Raw genomic sequence first — 23829 nt, 5'->3', positions numbered from 1 at the left:
TTTGCTTTTATTTGCTTTAGTATTAGTTTTAGTTTTTTTAAATATATGGTTTAATTGTGGAGTGAAAGATATATATAAAAAGTCAGAAAATATTGTGTAATAAATTAAACTATGATTAAACTACGAAAGCTCCTGAAGTACATTTTCAACCTTGATTTCATGATCTCTTGCAATCCGTAGTTGATTCGCTGGCATCCAACAAACCGTGATATCATATATTGTATCAGTTTAGGGTTGGGTTTGAAAAAAAAAAAAATCAATATCAAATTTAATTGATTTTCCTTTTTATAATCCCATTTTGATTCGTAAATCCATATATATCGATACTTGTAATAATGTCTTTTTCCACATGACTTTTAGCGTCAATCAAAACAAAATGGCGGAAGCAGTGAAGTCATCGCCAACAAGCATGAAGGCAGATGCACTTATTGTTTTGATCATTTTGATAATTAATGTCGCATTGGCTTCAATTAATGTAAATATTAGTATTTTTAATAATGCTTCTAGTAACAGCAAGACGTTTGTACAAACTTCAACATTGGTTCTTCTGAGAATTCATTCTTTACGTAAATAAAATCGGTGCCGCGTGAAATCCTTGATTGAATGGAAAACCAATGAAAGCGAATCGAAAATTGAATCGGGCCCCGATATCACATATCAACATGACGGTGTGTCATCTCTTTTGAGAGAGTCTCAACATGGCACCAGCAATATCGATTCAAATATTGATATCACAATATATATTGCTTTGCTAATATTGCTTTTGCTGCTGTCTCAAAAAAAAAAAAAACTGCAGTTGCATTTTGATATGAAATTCCATAGCTGTATCGTGATACCATTTTTATTGTAGGCAACTGGGCATCAGGCATCATATTTTTTATTGAGTTAATTGCTGGTGATTTCTGTCCGTGTATCATTTTGATAGTCTCATCTTTAAAAACATAATTTTAATGTAATACTGTCTCTTTCTCCTTTTTTTAGTCCCCCCAGTAAAATACACTTTCCATTGCTCATCTAATCTCAACCATGTAAGTGTTTTTCACATTAAACCACATTTGGGGGAAAATACACCCAGACTACATAACATGAATCTGTTTTTTTTTTTTTGTCTCCAGCAAATTACGAATGACACACACACACAAAAAAAAAAAAAAAAAATCCCCTAAAGGCATCTAAGGGCATGTTGTGTTTGTGGTGCAAGTCTGCCCTCTGCTGGACACATTTGGCTCGTTTCCTTCATTCACTGCCATTGACGTGTATAGAAGCCAAAAAACGTTCATTCATTTTACCTGGGCTGGTAGTGAATGAGTTTAAAAAAAAAATGTTTTGCCAAACAGCTTCTGAGTCATCAGTTATCTTGGTCAGTGGTTCTGAACACACTTGAGAACGAGCGTGTCTCCTCTGTCACAGTGATCTTCTGGGCCACAATCATTGACGTCACAGTGACCATACGGGAACTTCACGTTCTCATGACGATGCTTATATAACGCTTTATACACTTTAAATAAAAAAATATGTCCACGAAAGTAGAGGGGGGGGGGGGTGATAAGAAAACATCAAGAGTTGCTCTTTAAAATCCATTCCTACTCTCGGGTTGGACGCGTCTCCTCAGAAATTGCTAAAGAGCTCGTATTTCTTCATCCAGTCCATCTGCGGCGCCCGCCTCTTCTCTTTGGCGTGGAGCTTCCGCTTTTCCTCCGCCGCCGTGGCGCTCAGGCCGATCTCGGCGAACGGGTCCGAGAATCTACCTCGCTCGTCGCCCGCCAGCTAGAGAGTACACGCGATGCAAAATTGGAGGTTATGTAGATGCTTGTGAAGTTGTTGGGAGGGAGCAATAACCGCACCCACCTGTGTGCCGTTGCCGTGGCTACTGTGCTTGGAGGTCGTTGACCTGATGGAATGTGAGGTGGAGCTGCCGTTCATGAGAGGGCTGTGAGATCCGTTGGAGATGGAGGGACCATCGTAATCTGTGACATTCAGAATGCGTGCTTGAGCACTTGAACAGAAAACCGTTTTTTTTTTTTTTTTTGTTTGTTTTTTACTTTGGGCAGAGTTTTGACCTTTTACCTTTCACATGGTTGACGGTGGGGATGATGCCCTTCATTTTAAAGTACTCGTCCGCATCGGGATCCACAACCAGCAGCCAGGTCTCGTTGCCCCCTTTCTTAATGAAGGCCACCACTTCGGAGTGTCTCATGCCCTCGATGTTCACGCCATTTACCTAAGAAACGAAACATTATAAAAAGATTTAATTTGCCATTTTCTGAACTTTCTTCACACTAGATCTTTGAAGGGAAAAAAGTGGATGGTCAATTCAATCTCGTAATGTTCACAAAAATGGATCACCCTTCTCAAAATTCATTGCGATGAAATAAGTTCAATAACAGTCGTGCTCAGTCGTGAAAGAGGAACTTTCTGGAAAAAATTGCAAAAAAAATCAAATAAAAAAAATAGGAGAGAATGCGCATTCTTGGCAGTTAAGAAAAAAAATAAAGAATTTTCTGAATTTTTCCTTGCCTCTCAAATACATTCAGAGGGTACGATCCAAACAATTATATCCTCTAGTACAAAGGAGTCAAACTGTGGCCCGCAGGCCAAATATGGCCCACAATGTAATTAGATTTGGCCCGCGAGGCTATACCAAATGACTTCTATACCATTTTACATTCTAAATGATAATAGTAATTTTAAAAACTAAACATTGTATTGCATTCATAAAACCACTTTTATAAAAAAAAAAATCAATAAAAAAAAAAAAATCTGCATTTATATTGTTTTTAAAAAAATAAATGCTGGCCCGCGGCTTTGTTCAAGTTTTAGTTTTTGGCCCACTGTGTATTTGAGTTTGACACCCCTTCGCAAGTATTTTTCAGTCCACTTTCTCATAATTCCACTAGGGGGAGTTGTAGCTCAACATATTGTCATGTTGAAGCTTCTCAATGCAATAAATTTAGCAAGCGTTCTTATTTTATATTTATTGCCCAAAGAAGCCTGCATGTCGCAGCAGATATGAATCATGATCTTTTTTTCTGCTTTACACGTGGGACTGTGATGTTTAGGATGGCCCTGGGAGTGGCGAGTCATCGGCTGTGGGCGTGTGTGGTTTTTTACAAGTATAAAAGTTGCAAAATCAATTGATGAATTGTGCTGACCTCTGAATGTGCTGCTGCTTAGCATTGAGTGGTTTCCGTGTGCCTGTGGCGGGCAAAGCTGTGTCTAGACCTGTGCCTTCCTGCTTCAGGTAGTTTTCACAACATGCAGTTAGCCATGTGCATAAAATTTTAATGCCGCTCCTTGGTTTCGGGCCTGGTTTCATATGTCTTTGCCCCGATGAGCGCCTAAATTAGTGCTTATCATAATGCCTTGGGAAAAAAAAAAAAAAAAACACGGTATTTCGAGACAGACTTAGCTGGTCTTTCAGGATAGACGAGATAAAACGCAAGAAAAAGACAGGTCATCAATTTCCCCCACAAAAGGGCTCGTAAGAGACGTCCGGAGTAAACAAGGATCTTTGTAGTCAGTCTAACAGGTGTCATGTTTTGCAGCCCTTCATTAACGCCGCATCCCACACATGACAATGCACTCTGTTCTCTGGGATAATTAATATGTGCTGCTGGAACAGGATTTTTTCTCAAGGGACTCCGTAGGAAACAGCTGAGCAGCCGTTTGTGCGTGCGAGAGATTCATGATCATTCCATCTCCTCATGATGACATGAAGACGTGATAGCCATCGAATGGAAATCAATTTATGTCGTTGATTTCATTTAGCGTCTGTAACAGGGGTCTTCAGTCCTGTTCCTCGAGGGGGCCGGTGTTCAAATGATCAGGATTGTTATCTCGCTTATGCAGACATTGCTGATTATCTGATCGTTTGAATCAGGTGTGCTGGAAGCAGGTAGAGATGGAAAACAGGCAACCCACGATTCCGTTTTATTGTTACAGAAAGAAAGAAATAGTAAAAGTAAAACACCTTGTTTCATGTCTTAAGCCAGGCGTGGGCAAACTACGGCCCGGGGGCCTCATGCGGCCCGTTAAACATTTTGATCCGGCCCACCGAACTAGAATAAAATGTAATGAATAAACTTTGTTCATGTTTTATTTTCTAAATACTGTGTTTTTTAAAAGACATATATTTTGTTGTAATGCTTTTGTTCACTTTCCTTTAAAATTAAATGTATTTTATTCCTCAGATGAGGTGAGGTTACCAAAACACTCCATCCATCTGCTACTGGTCCCGGCCGGCCCTGCTGTCAAATTTTAGAACCCATTGTGGCCCGCCAATCAAAAAGTCTTAAGCAAACAATTCATACATTGGCTGAAAAAGAAATAATTACAATTTAAATAAAGCCTATAAGTCTTGAAAATGCAATAGCCAAATTCCAAGCCAGCCCTGTAGAATGTGATGAAACAGAAACGTTCAAAAGACTTTTTGAACCCTTCGAGATGTTTGGTGTCTGAGAGTCGGAGATGGCAAAGGTCATGGGAATGACGGCTAAATGCTGTGAGAGTAAAACTAAGAACGACCACGATGTGACACAACATGTTTTACGTTTAACCGGCCATTTGAGGAGGACAATTTATTCAACTTTAGCTTTGATATGACTGCTAAAAATCCAACACATTGTGGATCTGAATGTGACCCAAACCATTTAAATGACTATTACTGGCGTCACGACTCGAACCTTAAGGGTCACACTCAGCCCTTATTCATTTTGGACTTGGTCAAATTAGTATACTTCTTCCTTTTTAATGGCGAATGAGTCACCAACGTTCTATCGGCTTGCTCTACCTCAACGCCATCATGAAACGTGACCTCAAGCCGGTCCTTTCCCTGCATTACTCCTCCTGTCAGCTCCCCACCGTGAGACTGATTTATGCCCCCCCCCACAAACGCTACATATCACCTGACCCGCCTTCCTCCCACTCTCCACGTTGATGCAGTGCAGACCGAGTCCAGATCTCAGGTCTTGGTGGCAGACCCAAGCGTGACCCCCAGCACTTGTAATTGCTTTAAATGCTGCGTGCACATCTGCTCCCAATAAGCCGTGTGGTTGGGTTCTTGTCAACGGCACTGCGATTTTCGATATTCCCGTAATGATAAGATCTCTTACACATGTAGGGTTAAGTTAAACAACCATTCACAGTGCTATGGATAATTTGCTGAGGGGGGGGGGCGCGTGTGACCCTGGGGAACATGCTTTTCCCCCCCGCCTTACTACAATTTAGTGTAGTTGCACATCCACTCCAGTAGGTGGCAGTGGCGCTCTCATTGCCCATTGTGCGCAGCAAGTATTAACTCTACGGTGTAGGTTTGCTTTGCAACGAAAATGCTATTATTTATAGTTGCGGCGGAGGTTGTGGTGGGAGTGGCGCGAATTGTTTTCTTCTTGCTGGGGGTGGGGCGTCACAGAAAATAATTGAGAAGCACTGGTCTAAGGCAGAGGTACTCAACCACCGGGCCGCGGGCCACTTTAGAGTACTTCTGGTTTATTTATAACACAAAAATGATGGACTTGTATGAACCGATCTGCATCGGAGGGGTTGGGGACTACTGGTCTAAGGTAATCGATTCGAAAATATTTTCGAGTGACGATCCTAGAATCCACACCTCTATATAAATACGCGATTTTAAGCAGGCTCCCTTGCTTTTCTTACCTCAATGATTCTGTCCTGTGGTCGAAGCCCTGCCTGGTCAGCAGGCGATCCCGTGTCCAACGAGCGGATGTACTGGCCCGGCCTGGACCGATGACTGTGGAGGTTGAAGCCGTAGCCCGTCTCAGACCGCACCAAATGGCACAGACGTGGCGCAAGCTCCGACGGGTCGCCGTGGAGCTGTGATCGTGACTGAGTGGGGCCTACAGCGCGGACGGAAATCTCCTGAAACATTAGATTCCCAGTTAGAACCATGCACATGTTCGGACGAGGATTGCGCTAAAATTAGCTTTTGCAGTTTAACCATCTCACCAAAAAATAGAGACCCCAAAAGGAGAAATGGAAAGGGGGAATCTAAGCGCTGACCTTTTGGTTACGGGTCACATTTCTAACTAGTGAATCAGGGCTTCCCTAAGAAAGATGAAATTATATAAAAGCGGATTAGCTGTGATCACGACAATGTAATAGAAACACAACCCAATTAAATAATTATATGTAGTAAATCACTTAAAAGACTAGAAAAGTGTGAGTCATGCTGCTATGCTGTTGCACGTGTGTGTGTGTGTGTGTGTGTGTGTTAACAGCCCGACATTTTGTCTTTCTCCTTTGTTCTGTTCTCTCCTTTTTTTTTTATCTGAGGTACTTTCTAGTTGACCGTCCATATGCAGCATGGAGGGGGGACCTAAATAGCTGGTGTATAATTGTGATCACATCATCGCACTGATCTACCGCCTACGCACTCTGCCAATAAGTGCAACAGTAGATCTGCTGGATGAGTGGCAAGCTGATATCACTCGCTCCTCCCCAAACCCGATGACATGAGTCGAGGGTATTACTGGATAAGCGTATTATTTCGAAGATGAAGCTATACTTGGAGTCGACGACCACTTTTGCACACAGTTGGGTTCAATTTAGTACACTATGGTTTGGGTTTGGAATAGTAAAAACTGGTCTGGCATGTGTTTGAAGCAGAATGATGATAACGACGTTTCCCTTGTGACTCGTGTGAATCATAGCAGCACCACAAAAGATGTAGTAGGGTAACACTGGTGAGGAATATACTTAGTCTCAGAATTAACATCAGACAAATAGGATGAGATATCAGCTGTAATGTTACCATTAAAAAAAAAGTAATATCAGAATACACCTCAAAAAGATTTTCACTTGAAACCATTTAAATAGGAATCGTAATGTAATGTTAGAAGAATAACATTTCAGATAAAGTGATAATTACCTATTAATAACAATGTAATAACAAGAGGAAATGTGTAAATAGACTAAAGTGTAATCTTACCAGGCATGAGCATACAGTGGCGGCATTAAGGAAGTGTGATGACACTTTACTAAACCATAGATATCACAAACAATCGCATATCTTGGCAGATTAACCCGCTCATTAGCATCTGTTATGTTGGCACCCTTCACAACTTTTGATTATGCAAAAAAAATAAATGGCAACCATACTGAACTAAACCGCTTGGTGGAAATGTTGCTCCCATAATGAAAGAAGGCTTGACAAGTTCCCATCATATCCCCCAAACCTAAAACTTCCTGTGGGGTTATCACTAATGCAAAACAGCAGTTCCCTCTCATTCTCCTAATAACTGCAGATGGCGACATATGGTCCCATTTCAGACTCATGAATCCCTTTGGATTCTCCTCATCCTGACTGGAAGCGGCCTTGCTGGGACTGGCTGGGAAGCAGGGACGGATCTTCCACAGAAATATCAAGTCTTTTGAAAAGTGGGAATTAACCTATTGAGAACAACTACAGAAAAATGGAGCACAGGAAGGAAAATGGAAGAAAAAAAACGAGGACGGGTGAGTGCGTGGGAGGTAAATCTCATCAGATGCAGCAGGAGGATTAAGATAGACAGTTTGAGAAGAGAAAGTGCAGTAGAAGACGGCACATAGAAATGTGAGAGAAATTTAGAGATTCGGCAACATGACAGAGGTTTCCAGGAGGCGAAAAGCAATGGAACTCCTCTTGGATAAACACAGCACAGCTGGGAGCTATTATGTGCGTGGGTTGGGGGACGGGTGGGGGTTGCGAGCCTATGTAACCTCCGTCTGCCCCTCAAGACTCGCCGCACCCTACCAATCACCCCCCCCCGAGGTCGCCATCTTTCATCAGCCACAGGTTAAATCTTGGACGCGTCAACATGAGCGTTTGCTGACTAAGTGCAGGGTGAAAAAAAACAGCTAATTGGCTAACAGCCAGCTGCTAATCTGAGCTCACAACAGCCAACATTACACATTTGTCCGCTGGCTCCCACGTCACTCACCAGACCAAATCTTGCCTTTTTCAAGCAACATACATTCAAAGTCACATTTATAATAGTGTGGTATGACAACGCCAAGTGGACACCAATGACGCCTCCACCTCACATGAGCATTTTGTAGTTTTCGAATGTCAAATCCATCCATCCATTATCTGATCCACTTCTCCTCATGAAGGTCGGCGGAGGTTTTTTTTTTTTTTAATTAATCGATGGAATTGTTTGCAGAATAATCGATTCTAAAAATGTTCAATCGCTGCAGTCGATTTACAACTTTAATTCTAATATTCGTGCTATAAAATTTGTTCCCAAGATTGTATTCTTTATATTGCATAGCATTTCTCTTGGATGCGTATGTGTGGCCATTTATTTATTTATTTATTTATTTATTGATGGGGGATGCAATCAAAGTGTATGTTCCACGCCAATTTAATCTATCCGCAGCCTTCAGAATCAGATGTAATTTCTGTAGTTTGTGCTGTAATCTCATTTAATTTGTATTAGGAAAATGGGCTTTTTTTCTGAACAAATCAGACTTGAAATTTGTCTACAAAGTGAGTTGGCCACTTTTCCACACTGTCAATTTTGTATAGTATTGATGGTTTCTATAATTATGACATTGTCGTGGTGGTAGAATTTACAAGGTGGACTAAATCGATTAATTTCCCACTAAAGGCCTGGATGCCAAATGCATGGCTTGCCACTGTTTGGATTGGGAGAAAAAAAAATCACATGTTGCGTTTCCTCGTTGTCAGCAAAATGGCTTGACGTTGGAAAAAAAACAGCTGGCTATCTGGTTAGCGTTTGGACATGATGTGTCAAGGTCCCACATTGGAGCAGGAGCAACGGTTGGAGGTGATTGGAAAAACCGGATTTAGAACGCAGCATGGCTCAAAACAAGCACACGTGTGTAGCTTTTTTTAAAAAATTTTTTTTTAACACACATAAACACACACGCACCACTCAAGCGTACGCAGGATGTGTTTTCAAAGAAACATGCCATAAATTCCTCAAGTCACAATGAGCCTCTGTTTCTTTTGGTGTAAACAAGTCAGAGACATTTATTAGTTGCTTTTTTTTTTTTTGGACTCTGTGTCTGGTGTGCATGCCGTTTGGATTCCAAACAAAACATGTCGAAGGCCACATTGCATCCCACCAGCCGTGTTGTCAATTGTATTTATTAATTTAATTTCATTCATTAATTTAGGGCAAGTGGCGAGTTATTCCAGTTTCCACCCACATTCCATTTTTAGAAAAATAATCTAATTGTGAGTTCTCTAGGTCAGGGTTATGCTACAATAAAGGCCGATAAACAATTACGATGAAAGACAGATTTATAAAAAAATTTTTTATTTTGACTGACTTACAAAATTCTACCGAACGAGTGTTGCTGTAAGTCATAAGTCAGATTTCAACTATAATGCAAACAAATCTGTGGCTTCATCGCTTCAACTTTTCATGTTTCATAAAACAATGTGGACTGTATTTTTTAAACACTGAACTCCTCTAGACTTTAAAAAAAAAAAAATGTATGAAATATATACATATATGTATATCGCTAAAGGAAATGGATGGCTGGACAAAAGCTTCCAACTTACGGTAATCGGTAGCGTACAAAGTGCTAACACATGCTTTTGAATAGGTGTAATCGAAGTATCGTGCACTTGTGGTTAACGAACAAACGCGTACCTGGGCAAACCCAATTCCTGCACCCGCCCTAATTGTCACTTCCAACATCATACTTGCAATAGTTTGAGTTTAGAAAGCAACGATTTCATGCGCTTGGTACAAACACAATCCGATTTTCTATGCATGACCTGTTGCTGAACCGAACCTTTAGTCATGATTTTTGATAAATATATTCTTATATTGCATATATTATTATTTTTATTATTATTCAAACCTGATGTGCGAGAGAAAAAATGAGGGCAGAGCCCTCCCCACACCAAAAAAAAAAAAATCATCAAAAAAGGTTTACTTGCATCACTGATAAAAATTTGTAAAAAAAAAAATAAAAGTTAAAAAAAAGTGTCATTAATTGTGACGTAACAGTTAAACTGAATGCCTCTTCTGCCCGTGTTGTGCTGTTCCAAGTACATGCGGCAAGTAAACCCTCGGGGCATTACCATAAACTTTAATCCTTACACTAATGAGGCAGTTTTTCCAGTTGAGTACGGGTTATTAAAAGCCAATTAAGAGCACTGGTAAATTCTCATGTTGTGAAACTGGGGCGATTGAACGCAGAGGATTACCCAAGTACAAGTACAAGCAAGAAAGCCAACTCATTGGTTATGTTTACATGCGGTCAAAAAGGCTTTCCGGAAAAAAAAACGGGAATAGGAGCAATAATCTGGTAGTGTAAAGCCGTTTCAACACCAGCGCCATCAAGACTTTTAGATTTCTGCAGTCCGCATTCAATATTTGTTGTACTGAAGAAGTGATGTTGATATACCTGAAGACACAATATGTGCTATTTTCTCCGGACTTATTACAGCAAATCTCCGCATATTCTTGGTTCACCTCATGGATGTTCCAAACGCAGTTATGTAGTTATTTTAAATAAACAACATTACTTTGAATTATTTTTGTCTTATGTTGGTTTGACAGTAAATCGCAACCGGTACTCGCAATAAACTGATTGAACTTTTTTTTTTTTTTTTTAAACATCTAGCACAATCGAACAAACTGGTCTTAGTGAGTTGAGTGGAGTTTGTTTCAACTGTCCAGTGCTCGTTTCTTGAATTTTTGCTAGAAATCAGTAAGAAGGCTCATTTTTTGAAAAACTTTTAAGTTGGGTCGCTCATAAATCAAAGCTTTATACTGTATTAAAAGCAAATCTAGATATGATACAAACTGCAGTAATATTAATATAATAATCGACATTGTTGAATTAATAAGACTACTGACGTTAATACTACTGTAATTACATAGTAACGACTGGTTAGCACGATGGCCTCGTAGTGCAGAGGTGCTGCGTTCGATTCCGCCTCCGACCTTCCTGTGTGGAGTTTGCATGTTGTCCCCGTGCCTGCGTGGCTTTTCCGTTTTCCTCCCACATTCCAAAAACATGCATAGCAGGTTGATCGGACACGCTAAATTGCCCCTAGGTGGTTGATGATGGTTGTTCGTCTATGTGTACTCTCCGATGGGCTGGCAACCAATTCCAGTTGTACCCCGCTTACATTTAGGATAGGCTCCAGCACCACCACGACCACGACGATAAACAAAATGGCTAAAAGAAAGCAAAGTGGAGTATCGTTATTGTTCCTCATGTTGACATTTTCTTCCAATAATTACGGACAAACCTGCTGTCTGTCAGTTACTTGAAAGTTCATCCTAATTAAAATACCGCAAGGATTCCATTGCTCAACTGTAGCAGGGCCAGCACACTGGGTTGGCATAGCGACAGGCAGGGAACGTGCGGATCACCTCTGAAGGGTTAAAATGTCAAAAACACGCACATAGGGACAGTCCAGAATTAAAGCGCTCGTAAATCAAGACCCTTTTGGCTCGTATGCAGCTGCTGTGCTGTGAGCGTTGCTCAACTGGAGAAGAAAGGGAACTCGTTCGCAGAAAGGGGGGGGGGGGGGGCGAGCGGAAATGACAGATGGGTGGTGAAGAGCAGAAAGGGATTCATAAAGATGAAAAAGGGCAATTGGAAAGAAGGGCCTCGAGAGAGGACAATGCACCAGACGAGAGAGAGAGTGAAAATGAGATCCGTTGTTTGTGTAACAGCTCGGCCTTGTGCGCTCTTCTTGAGATCTCTTCTTAGAGCACAATGACCTGCCGCAGCCTTCGGAAGTTTACATGACCCGAGCACTGCGTCGAGCTACAAAAGTAGACAAGAGGAACGACAAGACGGCTTTAGTCGTCGGCTACGTTTGCAATCTCATCCCTTGTTGTTATTTTGAGGAGAGCAAGCGTTCTCTTTGTGAGGTTTTGGCTCGGAGAACATTCGGTCGAAACTACAAATGGAAATTTGACTATATTTCCCAGCAAGTGGAAAATGATCAAGTTGTCAATTCTTATATGGTGAGCGGGGGGGGGGGGGCGGCTGATGCCAGGCTAAAGTGAGTCACCAGGCGCTGTTATTACGCCACAATTCAGGACGACATAGTTCTCCGTGTTTGCATATTTCCAGGAATTATCTTCAAACATGTTGAATGTATTGAGAAACAAATCTGACTTCACTTTCCAAGGTCTTGAGGGAAATTACCGTATCCCACAATGCTATCAACAGCGGAAAGAAAATCGGAACCCTTTATCAAAAAATTGAATTTTATTTCTTGGTCGACCTGTCCATCAGGTTTTAATCTTCCCCGGCCAATGAAACGACAATCTAACAAAATGCAGTCATCAGCCCTCTTTAGAAATGTTTTTTTTTTTAAAATGTTTTTTTTTACTTATTTATTTATTTTTATTCAGTGCGTCTGTGTCCCCACCCTCAGTTTCTGTTTTGACGTTCTCTATGTGTTGATATCCGTGATGTCATGCACATGTTCACACCCTTGTTATCAGTCGTTGGCACATGTTCCACATCGCCTCTTTTGGCCGTCAGAAAGTTTGTTTACTTTGAACTGTGTGCAGCGTTCCGTACATGTGCATATTTTCACACTGGATTGGTTGGCTCTCAATATAAACCACTCAATCATCGCATGTTGTTACGTTGCAATCACGGTTATTTTTGTAATAATTGAAATGACCATTTTTGGAAATCGCAATATTGAAATAAAAAATAAAAAGACTTATATATCCTACAAAACCACAGAGAAGCCCGACAGAATGCCAGAAAGTGTATTGAGGTCGCAGTGATCATCAACACGTGGGAACGTACGCTGCCTCACAGCTGTGCGTGCACACAGGAGCAAAGCGAACATGTCAAAGGACAAAACGCATTAGCGCTAGACTTACAATCGAAAAGACTTTTCTATAACACGCAAGGAAAGTTAAACAAATAATGTGGTCGTCGGCTCTGTTGTGTGGGCAGCACATGCAGATGGATAATCTACAAATCATACTTAAAGGAACAATATGTAACAGAATTATTATAAATTATAATAACAGCTATAAAGAAGTCTGGATGGCACACCAGCTTGTATTAAGCACATCATCTCTTTTGTTGCCATAGCAACCCAAGATTACCTACATTAGCACTTTCTAATAGCGGGAGACCACCAAGGACAGAATCCAGCTTTTATATTTTTGTTTACAAGTTTGCATATGGTGCTTATATACATTTAATTGTATTTTAAAACCATGATGAGACTTTATGGACAATTTTAGTAGCGATATAGTGAGACCCCCAAAACCACAATTGATGCCCCCCCCCCTTAAAATGGTTTACAACTGCATACAAATGTGCTTTTTGTCTGAATGAAATTCCTCAATGCACCACCTGATGCCATAAGATGGCACCAAAGCACTAATTTTGTCCAATTAAAACGCCTCAACTCACTTCGAGGTAGTTCATTGAAACCAAGATACCACAACGCGTCCGAGTTTTCCATCAAATATGCAGATTCACCGTGCACGCCCCCCTCGAGAGGAAATAATGACAATTTTTATTAGAATTTTTATTTATAATTTTAACTTCAAAGTCCCGTATATGAAGACATCATCATTTGACACTCCTCACGTTCATGATTATCTAATGCACACAAACATGTGATAGCTTCAGGGTGAAATGTTGTCGTTTTAGAAGGTACCATGATGATAACAACCTTACATAAGAAGATGCCAGGCCTGTTTCCCCGCATTCAGGACATTAAACAGATAAATGAGTCTACTTATTTATACGGATGGCCTATCATTACTTGCCATTATGTGTGACTTAAAAGACCCAACCCCTTTCATGACTCAGAAAAAAAAAAAAAAAGTTGCTCCGGTAATTATATTTTGGACAGCACATGTCTTGGGGGGTGAACACACATTTAGGTTTATGATCACACACTCCTTTCTTACAACACACTTTTTTTTTTCCGCCTGCATTACGCTCCTAGCTGAGGAGTTAAATATCAGTCTTGCGTCCCCCCCCCCCCCCCCGAGACCATTTTACATCCAACGCGCACATAAATGCATGATCCAGACCCCTGCGTCTTGATGTAACATAGTTGGTATTCGAGAAAAGATGGCGTTGGGGGCGGAGGGCTTACTGAAGATGAGCTCCAGATGTTAGTCAGAACAAGGATTTTAATGTAAATGTGAAACGCAGGCTAATGTGGATCAAGATAAAAAAAAAAAAAAAAAGCTTCATAGAGAACATTTTTTTATTGTTTTTTTTACTGCTGGGTCTACACACATCAAAATGTATTTGGACATTATTGTTTTTATTATTCTTGGATGAATTTAAATCGAAACAATCAAGATTATTTCATTATCAACTCTCAGCTTTGATTTTATGCATGAGATTTAAAAAAAAAAATATGCAGTGTACATCCATTTTCATGCCAGCGTATTTCTAGTGGTTAAATAAAAATTCTTTGTAGTATTGAAGTCTGGCGACCATGGAGATCAGAGACTTACTGACTTGCCATTTGAATAATTTTACGATGTTATATTTCATGAATGTTAATACTGATAGTTTATTGTTAACATTCATGCAGAGGAAAACCACTTTGACTGAGTCCAAAAAAAAAAAAACTAGAACTGAAGAAGCTTTTTGCACTAAAGGAGCATCCAGTTGCCTCGAGCTAACCTTTGTGGATTACTGTGACCTTGACGCCTGGGAATCTACACCAGGGGTGAGCAAACCTTTTGATTGGCGGGCCACAATGGGTTCTAAAATTTGACAAAGGGGCCAGGAGCAGATGGATGGAGTGTTTTGGTAACCTCACCTCATTGGAGAAAAAAAATAAATGTAATTTTAAATAAAAAATTAAAGTGATATATACAGGTGTATATATATATATATATGTCTTTGAAAAAACAAGTATTTAGAAAATAAAACATTAACAAGGTTTATTCATTTAATTTTTTTTCAAGTTCGGCGGGCCGAATTGAAACGTTTACTGGGCCGCATGTGGCCCCCGGGCTGTAGCTTGCCCACGCCTGAATTCTACACAGACATTCAATCCGAAGAAACGAAGATCAACTTCAGACTCAAAATGATGAGAAGAAAAAAAATCTGATGAAGGAAAGGAGCATTTTTGGGGCAGCACATAATCTCTCCAAGATGGCGGAGGCCGTGTTATGACATGGCCGTGTATGCCTTCTAATGGAGTGGGCTTCCTGGTGTTTATTGATGATGTGACGATGACTGCTGACAGACGGGCCGAGGAAGTGGGGAGTGCATTACATGTTCTGCTCCAGTTCAACCAGATGTTACGAAACTGACCCTAAACATTCTCCAAAAGCAACTGAAGGCAGACAAATCGCAACACTCTATTCTTCATTGTCCTGATCTCAACCCTATTGAGAAGTGGTCTCGAACCTTTTTTCTCTCCGCGTACCGGTTCATACAAGTCTATAACTTTTGTGAACGAAGAACCGATTGTTGGTGAGCTGGGGGCGATGCCACTTGTTGCTAATGCTAACAGCTAGCTGCTAGCCAGTAGTAGCCATTGATGCCGTAGACTTGTTTCTTGTCTTGTTGTTCCATGAGTGCACTAACAGGCCACATCATTTTCTAATATAAAACTTAAGTGGGGTGGGGGGATAAGGCTGATGAAGGATGTGTTTATTGTACACCAGAGATGATGTGCATGACTCCACGATAATGGAATCTATCACGCATTAGATCAGGCTTGAAGACTGCCCTGAATAGACTCACGCCACGGCGACGGGACATCACTCTTGAAATCTGAATGTTTCCACTTGTTTTTTTCCGCATTGTTGTCTACTACCACTGTCCTGGAGACAGAGGTCAAGAAATGATGCAGCTATGCGTCTAAAATCAATGCATCACACGTTCCAATAGACTGTCACAAATGAAGTGAATCGGATTCAGAATGAAGCAATTATTTGGAGACGATCACTGCATGCTCTGCAAAATACGAAAAGGCTCGAATTCTGCAGAATAGTCAATTATTCTCACCATGTTTGATCCATAGAATGTGGTGTGTCAGAAAAGTCCCAGGACTAGCGTCACGAAAGCCGCAACCGTCCCGCCGCAGTCCAGAGACTATCCCTTGCCGTTTCATTATTTTATTCCGAAAGTGGTGCTTATATTTGATATCCATCATTGATATCTTTACTTGACAACTTCGACATATCGCCGTGTCTGTTTTTTATAGAATGCGTCTCTAACAGGAAAAATAGCACTTTGCAATATTGTACGTCATAAAAAAAAACCCAAAACTGAATAATACAGAATCATAATGAAATTGAGCGCAAAGAAATGAAACAAATTTTGCTGCATTTTTATCTTCAATTCAATGAACATTGTGCTGCTCCTCCTGGGGCATCACAATAAAGACATTCAGATACACATGGAAATGGTCTCAGCTCCTCAGTAAGCTCCTTAGTCGTTCTTCGCAGAGGATAAAGAATATATGCCTGTTAGTAATTTATTATCTGTGTGTGTTGCTCCACCATTTGTGTTCCAATATATATTGCTTAAACTGCCAATATAAAGCACACACATTGTATATTACATTTCTACAAAAAAAGAAAAAAATGTCAGAACCACAGCTTATCAAGTATCGTATCTTAAGGCATCACTGTAAATGCAGTCGGCCACTAAAAAAACAGATAGCATGCTGCAAATGGTTCCCAGGCCGGATGACTAAATTTTTCAATCAATCCAATCAAACCTAAACAACAGCAGAAATGAGGCCCAATTCAACATTCCCGAGCAAGCTTTTCCACTTAACTTGTGGCTTTTAACAAATGTCAACATTCTTTCCAGCGTGTTTCGTTGCGATTCGGAACAATATGTCCCGAGCAACAAATATCCTGTTTAGCTTTCAACAAACCTAGCGTGCTAGCTCACGAGTGGAAGGAAAAAGACACGCAACAGAACACCACAAGATGTTCGCATGAGATCGCCAGAAACCTCCCAATATAACACCTTCAGTATCGGAGCCAGGAAAATCTTTTTGGATGCGTATATGCTGAGCGTGCATGTCTGGTGGAAGAGGGATGGCGTGTTTGTCAGTTTGCCATTTTCATTTTCAGTGTGTCGGCAATCAAAAAGAGGGTCTCCCGAGAAAGTGACACCTGACATGTCTCATTTGGCTTTGGCGGCAAAGGGACACGCCCACTTTACAGTATCTCTATGCATAACGCACGTGGGTATGTGCGGTGACAGTTCAGGTATGTGCGATGTATGAAACACCCAGATTAAGGAGTGTGTAGACACACAACTATGCGATGTATGTCGACACGTGCAAAGGACACACTGACAGAACAATAAAAGCAATAAAAGACAAAACAAACTAAAATGGCGGGTTTTAGTGCTCGTGGAGCAGTAACCATGGGAATGCACGCTCGGAGGATGTTTACTTGTCAAATATGCGACTGATTATAGTTGCACCAAACATTCACAGACGACAGGGGACACCTGCGTACTTGTTCAGATTCCCCCCGAAAATATTTCTTTTAAATTCACTGATAATAATGCATTTGACGTACGAGAAAATTGAGATTCAAACGATTTAAACTTACAAATGTATGCAGACACCAAAAAACCTCTCTGTTGACAACCTTTTTGCATAGTCCATGCTAGTAACATTTGTACTGGGAGAGCTCAACCGTTTTTGTGCCACTCTGTTTGCCACAATGCATCCAATCAAAGCGCAATCATCTTATTCACAGGCATAGGGTGTTTAAAAATAACGAGAATGCCCGGGGGTGAGTCAAGGCCGTATTCTCTTGCCACTTTGCTAAAATGATTATCACTATTGTGCACTTACAGATTTTAATTTGCTTAGGGTTCAAAAAATAGAAAGACCTGACATACAAAGAAGACTTAAGTCGAGCTTTAGTTCAGAGTTTCTTCACAATTGGGAGATTTCAAAGCCAATAAATGGCGCAAAATACTGCGGCGCCTCCAAAAAGGAAGACCAAAAAAATAACCAGCAACAAGCAAAGCTCGATTGAGTTCAAAGAGCATCAGAAAATTCACCCCAATGTCAGTTTTTCCTTTTTCCATTTTGAGGCTTCGTAAACACTCTCTTGTTACGTGAAGTAAGCAGAATCACAGCCAACCCGGTAAAAAAAAAAAAAAAAAAGTGTCAACAACTGTCATCACTAGTTATCCTTAAGGTAGCGTGTCATGTTCAACATTGATGACATTTGACTTGATGAGGCGCACACACGAGTGAGTGTGTTTACTAACAGTGGACTGCTTCCTTTATCTTCGCTCAGTTTGATTTAATTATGCCTGTAAAGAGGTCTCTGTTTAGATCATATTCAAGAATCAAAGAAAGCTTTTAGAACAGTCTTTGAATTAAATATACTTCATCGTTGGTGATTTTGCAAGATATTATTCTTGTAAATATCTGTTAGAAGCTTCACAAAAAATTTGTCGTTGAAAAATGTGATTAATCGCGATTAATCGCGGAATTTTTTGGGGAGTAAATTAGTTAAAAATTTAATCACTTAACAGCACTTATTTTATTTATTTTTTTTTTATTTTTAATTTTAAATTTTTAATTTTTTCTATTTTTATATTTTTTACATTATTTATATTATTTATTTATTATATTATTTTAATAAAACAATTATATAATATAAAAAAATGGAGGCCATTCATTTACCATTTGATGTTGAAGATGCCATTGTATAATGTTTTTATAACAAATATGGCATTTTAAACTCAACAGATTCACCGAATATCCTTGTACAGTTGATTTTGCCTGTTTTTGTAAAAAAATAAATAAAGAAAGAAAATAAATCAACAAGTCCACAAAATCAAGTAAGACAATTGAACTCACCCTCCATCCGAACCGTGCTTCACTCCTTCACCCTGCATGACTCAGCTCCCCTGCACATGCTTTGTTCTGTTTTAACGAATTCGTGGAAGTTCTACGGTTGCTGTGATTGCAGAACTCTTTTGCGTTTTTAGGAATCGTGCGGTGGATAAGCCACATGGGTGACTACAAAATGTGCTGCGTCAGCGTAAGCAGACGGTAGAATAAAAACTCTGGTTCCTCTTTTTCAAACAGCATCCCTGCAAATATTTTGCACTGCTAAATAGATACAATGACAAAACCTACCATGTGGTTACTTTTTTATTACACGAAAAGGGACACAAAAAAATAATCCGTTGAGAATTCCCTGAGGTGACTCACCGGGATTCCTCTCACAAAAGGCAACCGCACTTACAAACATTCCGGATATAACTGATAGACTTTGTCACTTCTCCTGTTGAAAGCGAGCCACTCACGTAGGGCACGGCGCATCTAAGTGAGAACACATGTTGTGGAAAAGTATCTATGGGTTCCCGCGTGAGGAACCATGTCGCATTCTTTATGTCGACACGCATCACAACAAATTTGAAAAGCATCATCTTACATCTTACGTCTCAGAACAAGTAACCATGACAAGATGTAAATAAGCCCAAAGGCTTTTCAATGATGTTTGTGTGACAAAGACGCCTTTCTGTGGCTTTCCTCTTTTGCAGAATCAACGCCAAATCCTCATTTTTTCCAAGGTCGCAGTGCCTGAACTTACTGGATTGTTGACCTCTTCTAAGATAACATCTGGAAGGCCTTCAAAAAGGCCGCTCAGAAGATTTCCATGCTCTACGTGACAAGTTCGCCAGTCGGAAAGCGGCGCGTGCTGGATGAACTAAAGCGAAGGTACACTCGTCACGGTTTTGTACTTTTTTTTTTGAAGATGTTTCGGGCCCCGCGTGACAAGGGAGAAACTCGGTATGTTTTTGTACTGATTACGTTCATTGCAAACAACTGCCATGAAGATGCAGCTAAAGGCTAGCATATTAGCATAATATGTAAATGAGCCTAGCACACCATCGAGTGGTTCTTTTTGGTGTCTGATGTGTTTGGTTTACAATCTGTTGGATGAAAGTAGGTTCTATTTCCTAAAACTATGAACGTTTGAGTTTTGTGTTGCTCGGATTAATGGTACAGAATTTCATTTGCAGAGGAATGGATAACGTGCTAACTCACACTTCACACACTCCACATTTCACGTTTTAACCCGATGATGGCACCAAGGCAGTAGAACACTTGACATAAACCGAAACCTTTTAGGTTATATCTGGTGGCGCCACCCCAACATCTTGTTTTTTTTTGTTTTTTTTTGGTTGTCATCGTTTCAGTGAAGGTCACCTGCGGGCCACCCTAAAGTTCGTAAACATTTGGAATTGGCCATTAAAGGAGCAAGCAGACTTCGCATTCGGCAAACACACTCGATTGCCTGAGGCCCCCCAAATGTCTAATAAAAAAAAAAATAGATCAAAACAATTTCATTCTACTTAAAACACTTTTTTCTATTGTTATCATCTCAAGTCACGCGTTTAAAAACAAATGCTAATTCTATCATAATCATTTCAAGTGTACTCGGACACATGTTGGCGTGTTTTGAGGAAAAATGACGTGGCGTCGATACAGACACATGTGTCTTCACAGTACAAAATTGTTCTGTGTGTGCAGTAAACAATTAATTTTTTTCAACATAGAAAAATGTGTCTTATAGTCTGGTGTGGCTTGTATATTGTTTTTTGTAAAGAGTTTGTGTGGCTTATATGCGGGTGCGTCTTATAGTCTGAAAATTTTGGTGAGTTCTAAATTAAGTTCCGCAAAATGTTTCTTTTGATTATGCATGTGATGGTGAAATTAGTCGATATGTGTGAATTTTATAATTGGATGCCAAGCCCTCATTTTTTTGTGTAAAAGCCTTTTTGGTGGTATATCCCCACTTATTAAAGAATTGATGGGTTAAAAAAAAAAAAAAACTAAACGAAAACTAAAAAAAAAAATAAATAAATGGTGTCCCTAGATTTGGGATTTTTATTTTGTGGTCAATTCAATATTTACAAACAAGAACCATTAACTAACACCGGTAAATGCTGTCAGATATGCGTCACAGTAAATCTATTTCTGTCAGTAATTATGGAAGGAGGTGACGTGTTTACCTTCTTCATCGCTAATGACGGTAGCCTCCTGGTGTGTTTTGGCACCTGACAACTCGTACTCCTCTGCAACATGGACTGCAGCATAGCGGAGCCGTTCCGTTCCTCGCCTTGCTTGTCCGTGCTGGGGGAGGTCGGGAGTGAAGTCAATGCAGGGCCGGCGGGGGGGTCCGGGGGCGAGAACGGGGGAGGCGGCTCCTCTCCGGGGATGGCCATCTCCTCTGTTGCCGTGAGGTGGAGGTTACGCAGACATTCATGCGTCTCCGGGTCCACCACCAGTAATTTGGTCTCGTTTTCTACGGCCTTGATCCTCTGTACCACCTGCAGTTTGGCGGACAAAGTGCAATGATGGACATAAATGGACACAAATTATATTTTACGTGAGCAACATGATCTGCAAAATTTAGGCGTGACCACGGTGACATGATCAAACCTGCAGGAATTCAATTTACATAAAGCAATCTTCCGATTACACAGCGCGATAAACGCGTGTTGCTTTGTCACATCCTCATTTTTGTCCATCGTCATAACCCAGTGACACCTCTTTCCGGAAAATGACTGTCAAGGGACTTCCACACACCAGTCTTGATCAACAGGTTTGCAAACGACAGCATTCATGTACTTGGAGTTCTCTTATGTCACGTGAGACCAGGGTGAGCCTGCTGCACTTTGCTATAAAATATATCATATATCAAAAGTGTGAGAGAGTGTACAGAGTAGTATAGTACACAGACAGGGATGTCAAATTCAAGGCCTGGGGGCCAAATTCTGGTCCGCCGGCCACATCATTTAATGTATGTTAAACAAATAAATTGTTTACTTTGTTAATTGCTCAATGGATTTGTTCTGAAAATCTGAACCGCAATTGCATTTTTTCCCCTTCATTTTAACCTGTTCTATAAGCAAAGTTTATTTTCACCGTATGCCTTCTTAAAACTCATTCACTACAGTCGAGTAGATAAAATGGATTTTTGACGTATTTATCCGTCAAGGGGAGTAAACGAGTTAACCGGTTTTACATAAAAATATTCGTTTGCCACCATACTATTTCCCATAACACTGCAAATTTCTTGTTAAAATATGTAATGACATATATTATTATACATTTCTATGTTTTTTTTTCATAGTCTCAACTGCCATCTGAGTGACACTATAACAACAATGGATGTAAATCATATGGACTTTCAAAATTTCAAATGACCCTTTTAGCAATCCTCTGGCTTTTTATTGTGGGTTGCACACCCTCAAAATTGTGCATTTGGCAGCATTTTTTAAACATTTTTTTTAAGGGGAAAAAATGACTATATGTTACATTGAAGTGGTTGGGTTCGGGTGGGCAACTGGTTAGCACGTCGGCGTCACAGTACAGAGGCGGCGTTCGATTGCGGCTCTGGCCTTTCTGTGTGGAGTTTGTATGTTCTCCCCGTGCCTGTGTGGGTTCTTTCCAGGTAATCTGGTTTCCTCCCACATTCCAAAAACATGCTTGGTAGGTTGATAGAACACAAATTGTCACTAGGTGTGATTGTAAGTGCGGGTGGTATGTCCTGCGATTGGCTGGCAAACAGTCCAGGGTGTGCCCCGCCTATTGCCCGTACACAGCTGGGATAGGCTCCACAGCGCCCTGACACTTGTGAGGAGAAGCGGCTTGGATAAAGGATGGATGGATGGATACATTTAAAGGTTAGCGGTGAAATACACTTAAAGGGGACGTCAACCCCCCAAAAAGGTAACAACCAATCATGGCTCAGCTTCAGAAAACAGGAGAGCCCTGATTGGTCATTACATTTTAGCTATGTCTGGAGCAGCCATTTTGTCCATTGTGTCGACTGAAAATTACATCACAGTTGCTCAGGGCTCAGGTAACGACCAATCATGGCTCAGCTTGAGAAAACAGGTGTTACCTGAGCCCCCAGACACTCTGATGTCATTTGCAGTTGACAGAAGTGACAAAATGGCCGCTCCCTGACATGGTGAAAAAAAGTTGGATTTTGCTGCTTAACTCATATTCCACATTCGTAACATTAATCAGAATGCCATTTATTATACTAATGAAGGTGCTTAGAACATATTATTGCAAATAATTTGGGGGGCTTGACTTCCCCTTTAATATAATAAAAAATGTATACTAAAAATATTCAAGAAACAATACATTTAATAAAACGGGAGTCAGAAATAACTAAAAATGGAAAATGGTAATATATGGTTATAAATTATAATAATATCAGTGCTCTAACGTTATACTGTTCATAGCCTATTAACAGATTCGACCTTTCTTTGTCATAAAAGTAAAAACGAGGTAATCAAGTTTGTCATTTGAAGAGTTTTAGTGTATTTCCATGGCTGCCTTAATAAAAGTTATTGCATTGTGCCGTACCTGGTGGTGCGTTTCTCTCTCCACATTGACACCGTTCACCGCAACCACCCGGTCCCCCGCTCGTAAACCGGCCGCTTCTGCAGACGAGCCGGGCTCCACTTTGCGGATGAACTGCCCAGTCTTGCCTTTCTCTCCGTGCAAGTGAAAGCCATAGCCTTGCTCCCCCTTTGTCATGACGCAAAGCCTCGGTTTCCTCTCGCTCGCCATGTCCTCTTCTTTTTGTACTCCCTTCGCACAGCTCAGTTGATTGGCAAATGTAGAAATCGCGGTTCAAAAGTGCGCTAAACGCATACCTGCCAATTACGCCCGCTTGCCACTGTCAAGAGCAAACACAAGCTACCAAAAGTTGCAAAATCCACAGCGAGAAAACGTGCATTGATACGCGACCATCGCAGTGTTTATTTCCAAAATGTCATCCTCCAATGCTGCATGATGGATGTTCATGCATAAGTGAGCTCCAACTTTTCCCTCGATATCTAACCGTAACA

The 23829-nt window shown here is 40.5% G+C and overlaps 1 protein-coding gene across 1 annotated transcript; it reads right to left on the bottom strand.

Moving 5' to 3' along the window:
• Positions 1 to 470: 470 nt before the first annotated feature.
• On the bottom strand, positions 471 to 23829 carry LOC148322584 (Na(+)/H(+) exchange regulatory cofactor NHE-RF2). Its single transcript, XM_088317088.1, has 6 exons — positions 23342 to 23829; positions 20971 to 21288; positions 5656 to 5877; positions 2068 to 2221; positions 1849 to 1967; positions 471 to 1767 (listed from the first exon to the last, which is right to left on the bottom strand). The coding sequence occupies exons 1-6, from the start codon at positions 23546 to 23548 to the stop codon at positions 1609 to 1611; spliced, it is 1179 nt and encodes a 392-aa protein (XP_088173214.1). The 5' UTR covers positions 23549 to 23829; the 3' UTR covers positions 471 to 1608.

This window comes from Idiotropiscis lumnitzeri, chromosome 15 (assembly GCF_059441095.1).
Source record: "Idiotropiscis lumnitzeri isolate Australia: NSW breed Sydney's pygmy pipehorse chromosome 15, RoL_Ilum_1.0, whole genome shotgun sequence".
Classification (NCBI taxonomy): Eukaryota; Metazoa; Chordata; class Actinopteri; order Syngnathiformes; family Syngnathidae; genus Idiotropiscis; species Idiotropiscis lumnitzeri.
The sequence above is the reverse complement of the archived record's forward strand: the minus strand, read 5'-3'. Positions and strand labels throughout refer to the sequence as shown.

Excerpts from the sequence above, each read along its gene's own strand:
- LOC148322584 (XM_088317088.1), bottom strand. The coding sequence starts at position 23,548 with ATGGCGAGCGAGAGGAAACCGAGGCTTTGCGTCATGACAAAGGGGGAG. Across the intron at positions 21,289-23,341 it reads AGAGAGAAACGCACCACCAG|GTGGTACAGAGGATCAAGGC; the intron begins GTACGGCACAAT and ends GCCAAACTGCAG. Across the intron at positions 1,768-1,848 it reads GCCACGGCAACGGCACACAG|CTGGCGGGCGACGAGCGAGG; the intron begins GTGGGTGCGGTT and ends TGTACTCTCTAG.